The 13,703-nt window shown below is 39.0% G+C and overlaps 1 protein-coding gene across 1 annotated transcript in view; it reads left to right on the top strand.

Moving 5' to 3' along the window:
- The window catches only part of ANK3 (ankyrin 3), a 334,814-nt gene that overhangs the window by 188,400 nt on the left and 132,711 nt on the right, over positions 1-13,703 (top strand). Inside the window, exons 17-18 of the mRNA XM_042959816.1 lie at positions 1,951-2,148; positions 8,004-8,102. Coding sequence (XP_042815750.1) covers positions 1,951-2,148; positions 8,004-8,102 — 297 coding nt within the window. The remainder of the gene's footprint in view (positions 1-1,950; positions 2,149-8,003; positions 8,103-13,703) is intronic.

Genomic DNA, 13,703 nt, shown 5'->3' with positions numbered 1-13,703 from the left:
ATAATCCAGAGGATTGTCACCTGTTAAAGGACATTGACCTGCCTTCGGTGGTTGACAAGTAACTAACACGAAGGTTATGTCCGTAGCAAAAGCAAAAAGAAATAAGATGCATGACAAGAAGCTAAACTCAGGCTATGTTGCTGTTACCCCTCTGATTAGCCAGTGCTAGACATATTGACTAATCAGATGACCTATTTTAGCACTGATTTTGTGAATTTTGGCTTTTATGCAGGGGTGGGGATGGTAACGAAACAGACCACCCCCTCCTGTCATTCGGTGTAAAGTTGGGCTCAGTCCAAAGCTCTACATTTGGCTCTGAAGGCAATCTCTTTAGGGTGTGTCTGTACAGAGGGACAAATGTTTCCCAGGTCAGCTAGGGTTTCCAGATGGCAAAAGGTCAAAACTAAAAATAGGGATATAAAATCTTCTACCCTGGCCCATCCTGTTTGGCAGAGGCTGGTTTCAGAAGAGTCTGGAAGCAGCATTTCCACTTGCTTAAATCCTCTACAATTGATTACAGAAAGGGTGTTTCTCAAGTGAGAACCATTATCCTACTAGGACATGCTAATGACTTAAAATATGAGGGTAATTGCAGTAGGCTGGCCGGATCAGTGGTGCAGCAGCCCCCACTGTCCTCTGTGTTGTTTCCTACCCATCCATATGGCCTGGAAAGATTGTGACTGATAGTTGTCTAGATTTGGATCATTTTGCCAAATGTGAATCCATGAATTCCATTTTTTTCCCTCTAAATCTTCTTTTCTATAAAAAATCATTCTCATTTTTCATTGGCATATCTTATATAGTTGGATTCATGCCCAAGTGAAAATATAATCTTGCATTTCTCTTAAATGACAATAAGGCTGGACAAGGTCCCCTAGTGCAGGGGACCTTTCTTTCTCAGGGCAGAAGACTATGAACAACCCTGAGGCACAGTTAATTGCCAGTTTGCCAGAGGAATTTAAGTTGCTTGAACCTCTGGTCATCAGAGGTCAGTCAAGACAAGGATCCCAGAATGTCCTGAAAGTGGTAGTAAGTTTGACTCAAATTCTGAGGATTCACCAGTCACTGTGAGGCACTAGTAGAGATACAAAGACAAATACGACACAATACCTGCCCTCAACAAATTTGTATTTTAGTAGAAGGAAACAGGTATGCAAAGGAAAGAGTGCCACTATCTCCAGGACTTTGATTGGGAGTCAGTTAGGTTGGGGGTGGGTGTAGGTGGGGAAGGAGGAAATGAAACCCTTCATGAGAGTATAACCCTTGAGCTGAATCTTCAGCTGATAGATGCTGACCCCAAAGACATGGTGGAGAAGAACATCCTTGATAGAATGAGGCAAAATAGAAACATGAGCTGTATCTTATGTGGGAAGCCAGTTCAGCTGAAGCATAATGTAAAAACTAGAGTCTCATAGAAGAGGCAATCAAAGGGGCTGTGAGGGTAGATTATAGCATCTTGACTACCATGAACACTAAATTTTTCAACTTGTTAGCAACAAGTGACTATTAAAGATATTTTAAAGGTAGAGTAATGGCTGAATAGCTACTATTGAATGAAAAGTGGAATAATGGCTCTGAACATGTCCATGGTACCACATTGTTTGTTGTTTCCTAGTTGCGTTTCCTTGCATTGGCAATTTAAATAAAGCAAGTAATTATTGAGCACCTACTAACATTAACTGCCTGCAAGAGAGGACCCTATATTCCTTTTGCAAAACTGGTGGTACTCTGCATTAAACTGTCTGTAGTATGTTTTCCCAATTTAGGGATGCGGGAGACATTAGGGCAGTACATTAATGGCACAGCTTGATTTATCAGTTTGCTTCTGTGATTATGAATTTTTAAACCGTCAAAGAAAATCACTAGAAAGGGAAGCATACTATTTGAAAGTGCACTGCACACATTTTTATCTTGTTACTGGGCATGTGACCAAGTGATTCGTGTTGACAGAATGGTTATACGCCACTGCACATCGCTGCCAAAAAGAACCAGATGGACATAGCGACAACTCTGCTGGAATATGGTGCTGATGCAAATGCAGTTACCCGGCAAGGAATTGCTTCTGTCCATCTTGCAGCTCAAGAAGGACATGTGGACATGGTGTCCCTGCTCCTCAGCAGAAATGCTAATGTGAACCTGAGCAATAAGGTAACCTTTCTTTTTCTCTGCAAAGCGTATAACGAAACCTTACCTCTCAGAGAGGTCACTAAGAAGCATGCACTAAGAAGCATGAAGAATCCAGGTCAAATAGAATATATAAAGTGTAACGTTGCACAAAGATGTTTACCAAAATATTGTTTATTATAGTAAAGACTTTGAGAAAAAATGTTTAAACAGTAAGAGAATGGTAAATCAATACTTGTCAAGTCATACAATTGAATAACATATAGTCATAAAAATGAAGTCCACAAAGTTTTTCTTAATAATATGAAGTTTTGCTATAACGCTAATTCAAAGTACCACATTACCTTGCCAGAACTTAGCAAAATAGTAAGTTGTAAATTGTAGCCTGTTGATTTTGTCTGCAAATGTTTTGGGGGTACCTACTCATTGCCTCTCCCAGTTTTAAGTCCTACTTAAAAAAATAAATATTAGAAAGAGTGCTGCCTTCATGGAGTCCATTTTAATAACAGAAGTTTAGAGTAGCTATTTTATTCAATAGGTTGGAAAGGTTGTTAGTCTTTCTATGTAAATTGGCAGTTTCAAGGAACGTGTGAAGTCTCTGTTCCCTAGTTTTTTCAAATTCCCGTCCTCATATTTGGCAGCCCCATTATTAGTGAAGAATTTTATGAAGCAAAGTCTAGCCCACAATTGGCCAGAGACATGTTAATGAAGTTAGACCTCTCATTGCATGTATCAGAGAATTTGGGTTTGCTAAACTATTTATTAATACCTTGAGTCTGAGGTCTGCTCAAAGCACCGAACAGATGTTTCTAAGTCTTCCCTTCATATAACACAAAAGCCTGCTACAGTGCTCCCAAGTTCTTGACAATCCAAACTCCCTGGCTTTTTCTCTACCAGTTGGTGATGACATGGCCATAGCTCAGATTTTGGAGTAGAGTTTCAAGACGGCAATAGTTTTATGGGGACAAATGACAAGTAATTTTATTTGTTTTTCATATACGTGGACTGTATTTTGGAATCATGGAGGTTTTGAATCCTCTGGGTGTGAATCCTAAGCCTGACTCTTCCTTGATGTGTGACTTGATTGAACAAGCTATATGACCTGATGAGCCTCAATTTTGCCCTCTAGTAAATGAAGACAACAATATTTACTTCACAGAAATGTCATAAAGATTAACTGAGGTAACATTCAGCACCTTCTCCTTAAGGACGAAAATAAGAGTTGTCTTAATTGTGGACTTCTTATAATTTAGGGAAAATGTTATTCTGCACTAACCTGAATTCCCGAGGTTGTAATTTAACAAATTCTATAGACCAAAACACATACATAAGAGAACAGGGAAATCTTTTTTATTTCAGTTTTAATATCTTGAAAATATTTTGTGATTATTCTAGAATAAAATATTTTTCATATTTTTCTGGTGTAACAATTTGATTTTCTCTTATCTTTTATTGTAAACATTCCTTTTATCTGTGCATGTCTCTGTATTAATGGGAATCACAGACCAATTTCAAACAGCCATTATAAACAGGATGGTTTTTGAATTTCAAGCGTTCAGATAGAGACCAAGCTTACAATAATTTGCTACAAAATTCAACTTGTCTTAAAGACAAGGTAGAAGACCTGGTCTTCTCAAATTGAAGTACATTCTGGCATCCATTAGAGTCTATTTGAAGGGCCCAGAATACTGTATCTCACTAATTCTCTCAAAGGCAATATAGACCTTAACAACTGGTTAATAGGTGAATGTTTTCAGGAGATTTGATACCAAAGTATACTGTGACTTCTCTTTCTTTAAAATCCTCCAGTCAAACAAATAAACAAACAAATAAAATCCTCCAGTCAACTAGTTGCAATACATATCCAGCCTTGCATTCGCCTTAAAATCACAGACATTTTTTAGGCTGAAAATACTTCAGAATTTCCCAGTGTTTGCTTTGATAGACTGGAAATTAGCAAGGAAATTCTGAGGACCAAAATTGTCAGCCATCCTCCAGGGAAAAAACCCTACATGAGCAGAGATACTTCCAGAGAAATTTTGAAAAGCAGATCAGCTGGCTTCCCATGAGCACATTAAAGTTAAGGAACTTTCAAGAACTTCACACTACCAAGGAATGATCTAATATGAAGGCATTTGTAAATTTTTGCTTCCTTTCTCAGTTGCCATGTTCCATATAAAGTGTGAAGTAAGCCCTGATGTGAAAACAGAAAATGAGCAGAACGTGTTATTCAATAAGGAAACTCTGACCATTTTCTGTCAGTTTTTCCTAAACTGCCAATTTTAAACATCATTTATTGTCTCTCCCTCCCTATCCTACCTCCCCACTTAACACTAGATTTTATTTCCTTGTTAAAAAATAGATATTAAAAAGAAAGATTTAGCTTTTGTGAAAATTGATATTGAACTAAAGAGTTTATTGCTTTCACTTATTTCTTTTCTGACTAGTAATCAGTGGTTCCCAGTAGCTCCAAGGAAAAGAGACCATGACTAGCTACTAGTGAAGTTAGCTAGTGTTTGATTTCAGTTTCACTTTTGATGTTCCTGCTTTCCCACATGGATTTTGTAGGCCACAAGTAGCTCTATTCCTTTGTACCACTAATAGAAAGTTAAGCAGGGCTGTTTATATTCTGAGTTAGTGGTGTTCTCTTGTTCCAAATAACCGCCACTTTTTAAAATAAGCAATGGCTGAAACCTTATAAAAGATTAACAGGTAACCTCTGAATTCAAATGGGACTGTTGTAACCACCACATTATTTTTTAAAAATCTTTTTAATGACGGGGTATCTGGGTGGCTCAGTCGATTAGGCGTCCGACTTGGATCTCACGGTTCATGGGTTCGAGCCCTGCATCAGGCTCTGTGCTGACAGCTCAGAGCTTGGAGCCTGCTTTGGATCCTGTGTCTCCCTTGTTCTCTCTGGCCCTCCCCCGCTTGTGCGTGCTCTCCCTGTCTCTCAAAATTAAATAAATAAACTTTAAAAAAAATAACAAAATAAAATCTTTTTAATGAAAATCATGAACATAAAAATAAGTTTCTTTTTAGCATATTTTATCTAAAGGTGTTTGCTTTTATCTTCTGATTTAATCATCTAGTGGATGATTCAGTGCTAGACGCTAGACACTGGTTATAAAAAGATTAAGGATACAGTATTTGCCTCAACAAGGTCACAGTGGTTTGAGGAAGACAGACAAGGAAACAGAATTTATTTTTTTTAATTTTTTTTTTTTAACGTTTATTTATTTTTGAGACAGAGACAGAGAATGAATGGGGGAGGGGCAGAGAGAGAGGGAGGCACAGAATCGGAAGCAGGCTCCAGGCTCTGAGCCATCAGCCCAGAGCCCGACGTGGGGCTTGAACTCATGGACCGTGAGATCGTGACCTGAGCTGAAGTTGGACGCTTAACCGACTGAGCCACCCAGGCGCCCCAAGGAAACAGAATTTAAATGCAGGATTATGATGCTCTTAATAGAGGTGAGCACATAGAAGGTGTGCACATAAATGTAACAATGAGGCCCTTTGTGAGACAAGGACAGACAGTGAAGTCCAGGAAGGCTGTGAGTGACTCCATGGTACAGGTAGAGTGGGTAACCCATGAGGCAGCATGAACACGGGGGAACATGAGAAAGTAAGGCACATGCCGCAATACCTTTCCCAAACTTTGCTGAGAAACACTCAGTAAAGTATCTTCAAAAGTGTTGAAAAGTCTCAAACTTAGAATAGGTAACCTCTACAAAATACTATGGCTGAAAATATTTGTTTCCTCTAAAGTAGAACATGGAGGGGGTGGGGGGATGGGTGAAACAGGGATTAAGGAGAGCACTTGTGATGAGCACTGGCTGATGTATGGAAGTGTTAAATCACTATATTGTATACATGAAACTCATAGAGCACTGTATGTGTACTAAGTGGAATTAAAAATAATAAATAAATAAATAAATAAATAAATAAATAAATAAATAAATAAAGTAGAACATGGAACATTGTTATAAGATTATGTCAGTGTTGGGTGGTGCCAGTCTTGGCCCCAGCTTATTTTTCTTGGACTTCAACTGAGTGCATTGGTCCTCCTTTTCTTATTTCCTCTCTTTTCAGTTTGAGTGGGCTTCCTCCCAAATTCTGTAAATAGTTAAAAAGCCGAGAGCAAGTGAGTCTTCCTGAATCCTATAATCTGTTTGATGGGACAGCAACCCCTAAATAAGTCATGTACGGCATCTAGAGGGCTCTGTGCCCTCCCTGGTGTTGTCCCTGATTCACTCCTCTCCTCTGACAAATGCCATGGCCGAGGCTCCTGTTGCACAGATGCTAGAGGAAGAGAAGGAAGGCCTCCAGGACTCAGATACTAACCTCCATGCTCGTACTGGGGGAAAGAAAACAATCTGCAAGCACTCACACCAAGTTACTCTTTCCTAAATATAATTCATGAAAAGACACTTTACAACTACAGAGGATTTTTAAACTTGTGTACAGTCTTGGTGATTTTTTCTTGGCCATTAGAACAACCAGGTAGCCTGCACGTTCTGTTGTAGACTCAGTTTCAAATGTTCAGTCTCATTAAACACATACACCATTCAAATGACCTGGAAATTCTCATGGTACAGCATTCATTTTGCATTTCGAGGCCATCTTTCCTACCCAGAAACAACATACAGAACATATTTATCAGCTGTGGGTATTAATATTTGGTGAAGAAAATATTATCATCATATGTCAATACTTAATTTTATAACTAACTTTTCTTTTAATTCTGCTAAAGCTAGTGCCAATGGTCATGTGTTGAAATTCCTGCATAATTTTGCAAAAAAATTCTCTAGGTGTCTTTTTGGTAAATATTTATTTACTTATTTTTTAGTATAGTTGACATACAATCTCAAATTAGTTTCAGATGTGCAACTTAGTGATTTGACAAGTTTATACATCATGCTGTGCTCACTACAAGTTTAGCTACCATCTCTGTCCTGTCACAACACTATTATAATATTATTCACTGTATTACATATGCTGTGCCTTTTATTCCCATGACTTATTCATTTCATAACTGGAAGCCTGTGTCTCCCACTCCCCTTCACCCATTTTGCACAATCTCTCACTCCCCCTTCCCTATGGCAACCATCAGTTTGTTTTCTGTTTTAACAGACCTGATTCTGCTTTTGTTTACTCATTTAAAATTAACAACAACAAAATATTTTTGTTAATTCATTTAAAAATATTTTTCTTTGTGGACGTATTTTAAGGCAAATCCCAGACATTATATCATTTTATATCTTTTTTTTAAAGCCTCTAGTTTTGACAAGTGAACACTGGAGTATGTAGTAGGAAAATGGTATAATGTCTGGGATTTGCCTTAAAATACGTCCACAAAGAAAAGAATGAACAAGAAGTAGGGCTGGATGAAGTAAATGTAGGAAAACCTTGATAAACCATAGAGTCTGTGGTGAGTCCACAAGGTTCACTCCATTCCCTCCACTTCTGAGAATGTTTGAAATTTTCATGAAGCCTGCAGATAACAGTGTTGCCACGGTGCTAATATATAAACATATTTTGTAGATTTTTTTTAACATAAGAATTCTAGGCTTGGGCACCTGGGTGGCTCAGTCTGTTGAGCATCCGACTTCGGTTCAAGTCATGATCTCACAGTTCGTGAGTTCAAGCCCCACATTGGGCTCTATGCTGACAGCTCAGAGCCTGCTTGAATCCTCTGCCTCCCTCTCTCTCTCTGCCCCTCCTCCACTCATGCTCTTCCTCTCAAACATTTAAAAAAAATTTTTTTTTTAATTTAAGAATTCAAGGCTTAGTCTCCTACAATTCATAAATTGTTCTCATACATGCCATGTGTGCTATATTACCTTCTCTAAAATGACTGTACTTTGAATCTTTTGCAGAATGGCCTGACCCCACTCCATTTGGCTGCTCAAGAAGACAGAGTGAATGTGGCTGAAGTCCTCGTAAACCAAGGGGCAAATGTGGATGCCCAGACAAAGGTATACAAAAAAGAATGTGTTGTTTGGTGACTCCTATATGGAAACAAGTACGATTTGATGGGGGGAGAACAAATTTTCCATCATATCTTTTATACATAGCATGTCAAACATAAATCTGTGCAAAGGACACCAAAGCCTCTGGTTATAGTGTCCCAGATGCTTTATGTCTTTAATGGCTTGGGCACTTTATCCCAGCTGCCTATAGATATCCACCCATGTTAACAGTATTTATCCTTGTGATAACAAATCGGTCCTCCAAGGACAGAGTGTAAAATCTTGCACCTTTTTTAGCTTTTGTGACTGACTTTAAAATGCATCCAGAAAAATTTATCAGTAATTTGTGACCATTAACTTTGTTTAGACATAGTCTATTAAAAAAAGGATAAAATAAGTTTTATTCAGTTATTCCTCACTTGCTAAAATCTTTATGGTATGTGTGGTCACTAGCATCTCCCTCTCTCCCTCTCTCTCTCTCTTTCTCTCAAATAGCTCTCTTCAGAAAGAAAACAATACTGATTAATATCTTATAATTACACAATTTCAAACTCAGATAAGAAAAATGGATGTTTTGTGTCATCAGACATAGGACTTCATATTAACCCCATTTCTCTGAGCATTTATTTTGCACTTAATTTTGCTACCTCTTCATGGCAAACTTGTTTTATCTACTCTAAAATATAACTCTTGTTTCTTTCCATATATCATATTTTTGACACAAAAATAAATGCTTATTAAATATTGTGAATACAAGGGCACCTGGGTGGCTCAGTTGGTTGAGCATCTGATTCTTGATTCTCTCTCTCTCTCTCTCTCTCTCTCTCTCTCTCTCTTTCTTTTCCTCTGCCTCTCTTCCTCACCCTCTCTCTCAAATTAAAAACATTAAAAAAATAAATAAATAAAGTTGTATCAAGCCTTGCACTGGGCTCTGTGCTATACATGGAGCCTGCTTGGTATTCTCTCTCCCTCTCTCTCTGCCCCTTTCTCCGCTCTTGCACACATGCTGTCTGTCTGTCTGTCTCTCTCTCTCTCTCAAAATGAAAAATTGTGAATACAAACATTTTGTATATAATATGTATAGATTCTGAGGTGTGTATATAAATACTGAAGATACTAACAAATATAGAAGTATCACCAGGAATTAGCCAAGTCAAAAGATATTCAGGGGCACCTGGGTGGCTCAGTTGGTTGACTGCCTGATTCTTGATTTCAGCTCAAGTCATGATCCCAGGGTCATGGGATCAAGCCCCCCATTGGTCTCTGCACTAAGCATGGAGCCTGCTTAAGATTCTCTCCTCTCTCTCTCTCTCTCTCTCTCTCTCTCTCTCTTCCTCTGCCTCTCTTCCTCACCCTCTCTATCAAATTAAAAACATAAAAAATAAAGTGGCATTCAGACATCAAAATCAGACTGGATTTGCCAGACAAGCACAGAGGGAACAGCCCTGAGTAGACTACACCCTTTGGACATTGTTCGGCTGTCTGTGGCAGTGGCTGCTCCACCCATACTGTGTTCTATTAAAAAGAAGCTGCCTGAAAGAGATCTGACCAGGCAAGATCCTGTCTGTGCTTTAAAGTTTGTGTTAAAGCAGTAAAGCAAGTATCATTGTCCCTGGTCAGGACAGCCTGAGGTGGAACTGGGAGGTAGGCAAACTCCCCTCTACCTCCCTTTCTGGAATTTCTGTGGCCTTGAGGTCTCCATGACCTCACTTGGTAGCCAGCTTGCTCAGCAATCCCTTCACTCTATTTCCCTTCCTTTCTAAAAATTCTCATGATCCTCAGTCTTGAGTGCTTTCCTAGGTAGCTAAGTATTTAACAGAGAAACCATTAAAGGCACTGGCAGCAGCTGGATGGTTTCTTGCTACTCTCCATTCAAAAAATAAAAGCATTTTTAATTCTAAAAAAAGAATCAGCTGAGTTTAGCTTACCATCTTTATTTTACTTATGGTAAATATATTCATCTTGTGTTGTTTTATTTACACACACAAACACAGACTTAAACACGTTTTTTGGTTACCTCTCTCTTTACAGAGTAAAGATTCCAGGAAGCACAGGCAGGGTTAAGTTTCTCCATATGTTTTTGCCCCTGCACATCCAAAGCATATACTATAATTCAGTCAGGAAGTGTGGCAATGATTCTCCGGGGCAGGTGGGGAGGCAGGACATGGTGCCAAGAGTCTTCTTGCACACGTGGCCCCTGGGCTTAAGGTTCGTAGGCCTCTACCAGGGTTTCTTCCTAACCCAGCCCACCTTAGGTCATGATCATTTTTGTACTTGGTATAATATTTATGAAGCATGTTCCCTTTCCTGCCCTTTACAAGTGATGCACTTTGAAAAGCACCTCTCGTGGCGCCTGGGTGGCTCAGTCGGTTAAGCGTCCGACTTCGGCTCAGGTCATGATCTCACGGTCCGTGAGTTCGAGCCCCGCGTCGGGCTCTGTGCTGACAGCTCAGAGCCTGGAGCCTGTTTCAGATTCTGTGTCTCCCTCTCTCTCTGGCCCTCCCCCGTTCATGCTCTGTCTCTCTCTGTCTCAAAAATAAATAAAAGTTAAAAAAAAAAATTTGAAAAGCACCTCTCTGCCTCCTACAAATTCTTTTCCCTTTCTTTTTCTTCTCAGCAAAGATCATAGCACCAAGAAAGCCCTGAGGCTGTGATCATCCTATAGCTGAATAGAGCAGAAGTGCAGAGAGATAGGTTGTTGGGATTTGCCTTCTGATCTTGTGAATAAGTTTATTCTATGAATGTCCAAATTCTTATTGGTGAAGATGATGTCTCTAAGTAGCCTACAGTTGGAAAGTATAGTACCGTCAGATTCACTGGCTTAAATTTAAAAAATGATAAATATGAAAACATGGAGAGCACTTCTCTCTTGTGGGAAAAATATCTGAAAATCCTGGTAACAGCTTTTGCAGCCTTCCCACTGGGCTTGCTGACCTTCTCCACGTCCAGCTCTGTATTTGAAGTTCACCAAATCAGTTCAGACTAAATTGTGCTGCTGGCCACAGGGTTTAATATTTAGTGCTGTTCAGATGAAATAAAGCTATTCCTTCCACTTTTTAAAAGAATAATCTCCTGAAGCATTTTATTTAGACCATCCAAATGCACTGATTCTCAGGGGTACTAATTAGCAAATTAATAGTTAAATTATATTTCTTTAAATGTGTGTAAAATAATGAAAAAAATTTATTTGATGCTCATTTCACATTCATTTTTTTGAGCTCTTACTACTTGCCAAGTTCTCAACAGGGTGATATATCCCTTGATCTCTTTATAGTCTAGAAAAGAAGACATATGATAATAAAAATAATAAAATAATATAGTAATAATATAATATAACAATGTATAATTATATATAATAATATAATAAAATATATTACTCACCTTCTCTGTGTCAGGTATTAATTTCTTTCCTTTATTAATTAGTTTAATCCATACAAGTACCCTAGGAGGTGGGTGAAATTAGTATCCCTGTCCCTCAGAGGAAACTGAGGTACAGACAAGTAATTACTTATACAAGGTCACATAGGTAATTGGTACAAAGCCTGAATTTGACCCCATATGTAAATTAGTAATTTTAGAACTATTGGAATTAACTGAATTATTTCACAAAGGTTGGGAATGTAGGAGGGAGCTATAACTGGTTCAGTATCACAGAAACATGAGAAAAAAATGGGGGCATGTCCCAAGATACTGCTAGAAGATTAAGATTTCAGAGGGCCTGGGTGGCTCAGTTGGTTAAGCATGTGACTGGCTCAGGTTATGATCTTGTGGTTTATGAGTTTAAGCCCTGCGTCAGGCTCTGTGCTGACAATGCAGAGCCTGAAGCCTGCTTCAGATTCTGTGTCTCTCTCTCTGCCCCTCCCCAGTTCATGCTCTCTCTCTCTCCCTCTCTCACATACACACATACTCTCTCTCTATTTCTCTGTCAAAAATAATAAATAATAAAATTACGTTTTAAATAATAAAAAAAATATTTTCAAAGATTTCAGAGGGCCTTAATGTGCCAGGCAAAGTAAGTTCAGCTTTTTATCCTGTTTGCACTGGGAAGCCATGGAAGGTTTTAAACAGAAGAGTGGTAAGATCAGACATCGGGTTAGAAAGAGCCTAAGAGATAGTGCAAAAACTAAGTAGGTCAAAGGAGTTTGGAGGAGGGGCATTTGAAGGCTGTTACTAAGGTCTAGATGGAGAATAAAGAAGACCTCTGCTTAGGGGCAGATGGGAAATTGATGAACAAGGGAGAAATTTAAGAAATACTTAAAGAAGTATTGGGGTGCCTGGATGGCTCAGTCAGTTGAGTGTCCAACTCTTGATTTCGGCTCAGGTCATGATCCCAGGGTATGGGATCAAGCTCTGCATCAGGCTCTGTGTTAAGTGTAGAACCTGCTTAGGATTCTCTCTTTCTCTCCTTCGGTCCCTCTCCCCTGTGCTCTCTCTCTCTCTCTCTCTCTCTCTGTGTCTCTCACTGAGAAACAATGTGGTGGAAATCAAAGAACAAATCCTGGAATCAATGATGTTTTAAAAAAGCTCTTTGTGAAGATATCTTACAGTCTTCCATGGGTCTTCATCTGCCATATTATCAAGTACTCCTTAGTATAGCATGTGACGATAGTCTTTCATACACATATAATAATAAACACATAAAAATTGAAAAAAAAATTTTACCTGAAATAAATAAAATCAAGGAGTAGTCATAGCTGTGAATGGGTGTGTTCACTGAGGAAGAGTATGCCAAGAGTAAGGAAGGCTAAGGATGGACTCATAGATAGAGAACCACAGATTTTAGGAGGTTGGGAGTGAAGTGTGGATTTCTTACTCCTCTCTTCCAAACCCTGTTTGAGCAGATGCACCTAACTCAGTAAAATAAGGTGCTACGGCACCATGGATCAAAAACGCCAGAATCTCCATCTGCACCTGTTTGCTCTTCATATACAAATGCAACCTCTTGGTATTGCCTAAAGGAGAAGGCTTAACTCCCGCTTATAATGATGGTATAAGTAGGCACAGTGGAAAAAGAGGCAGAGACTGCTCAGTTAGCTGAACTGTGATTATTTCTTAGCTATTCCAGACAGAATAGTCGGTCTTTCCAAAATTGATTGCTGCTAGTTGGAAAGAATTTCTCAAATCACATCCCTCTGAGCATATTTATGCAAGGTACCATTTAATGTGGGCATTTTATGACCCTCAGTGAATGGAAAAGCCCCAATTTGGTTTCTCTAAATGCAAAATAAATCTTCTTGATGATGCACATGTACTTTTAATAAAATACTTAAATGCTTGTGGAGCACTGAGAATACCAGTGTCTTAGAGTATAACAAACAGGGAAGAGATTGGGAGAAATGAGCTCAGAGATTTAATGCATAGGTGGTGTAGAGGAGGGACCAGATCAGACAGGCCTTAATAGCCCATCACAATGACTTAGGGTTTTACTAGGAATGAGATGAGAAGCTATGACGGTGAGTAGAAATTTTACATTAAAATACTTAAAATCAGGGCTCCTGGGTGGCTCAGTAAGCTAAGCATCCAACTCTTGATTTTGGCTCAGGTCATGATCTCACCGTTCATGAGATAGAGCCTCACGCCTCTCCCTCCCTCTCTCTGCCCCTCCCC

The sequence above is a fragment of the Panthera tigris genome, chromosome D2 (assembly GCF_018350195.1).
Source record: "Panthera tigris isolate Pti1 chromosome D2, P.tigris_Pti1_mat1.1, whole genome shotgun sequence".
In the NCBI taxonomy this organism is placed as follows: domain Eukaryota; kingdom Metazoa; phylum Chordata; class Mammalia; order Carnivora; family Felidae; genus Panthera; species Panthera tigris.
The sequence above is the reverse complement of the archived record's forward strand: the minus strand, read 5'-3'. Positions and strand labels throughout refer to the sequence as shown.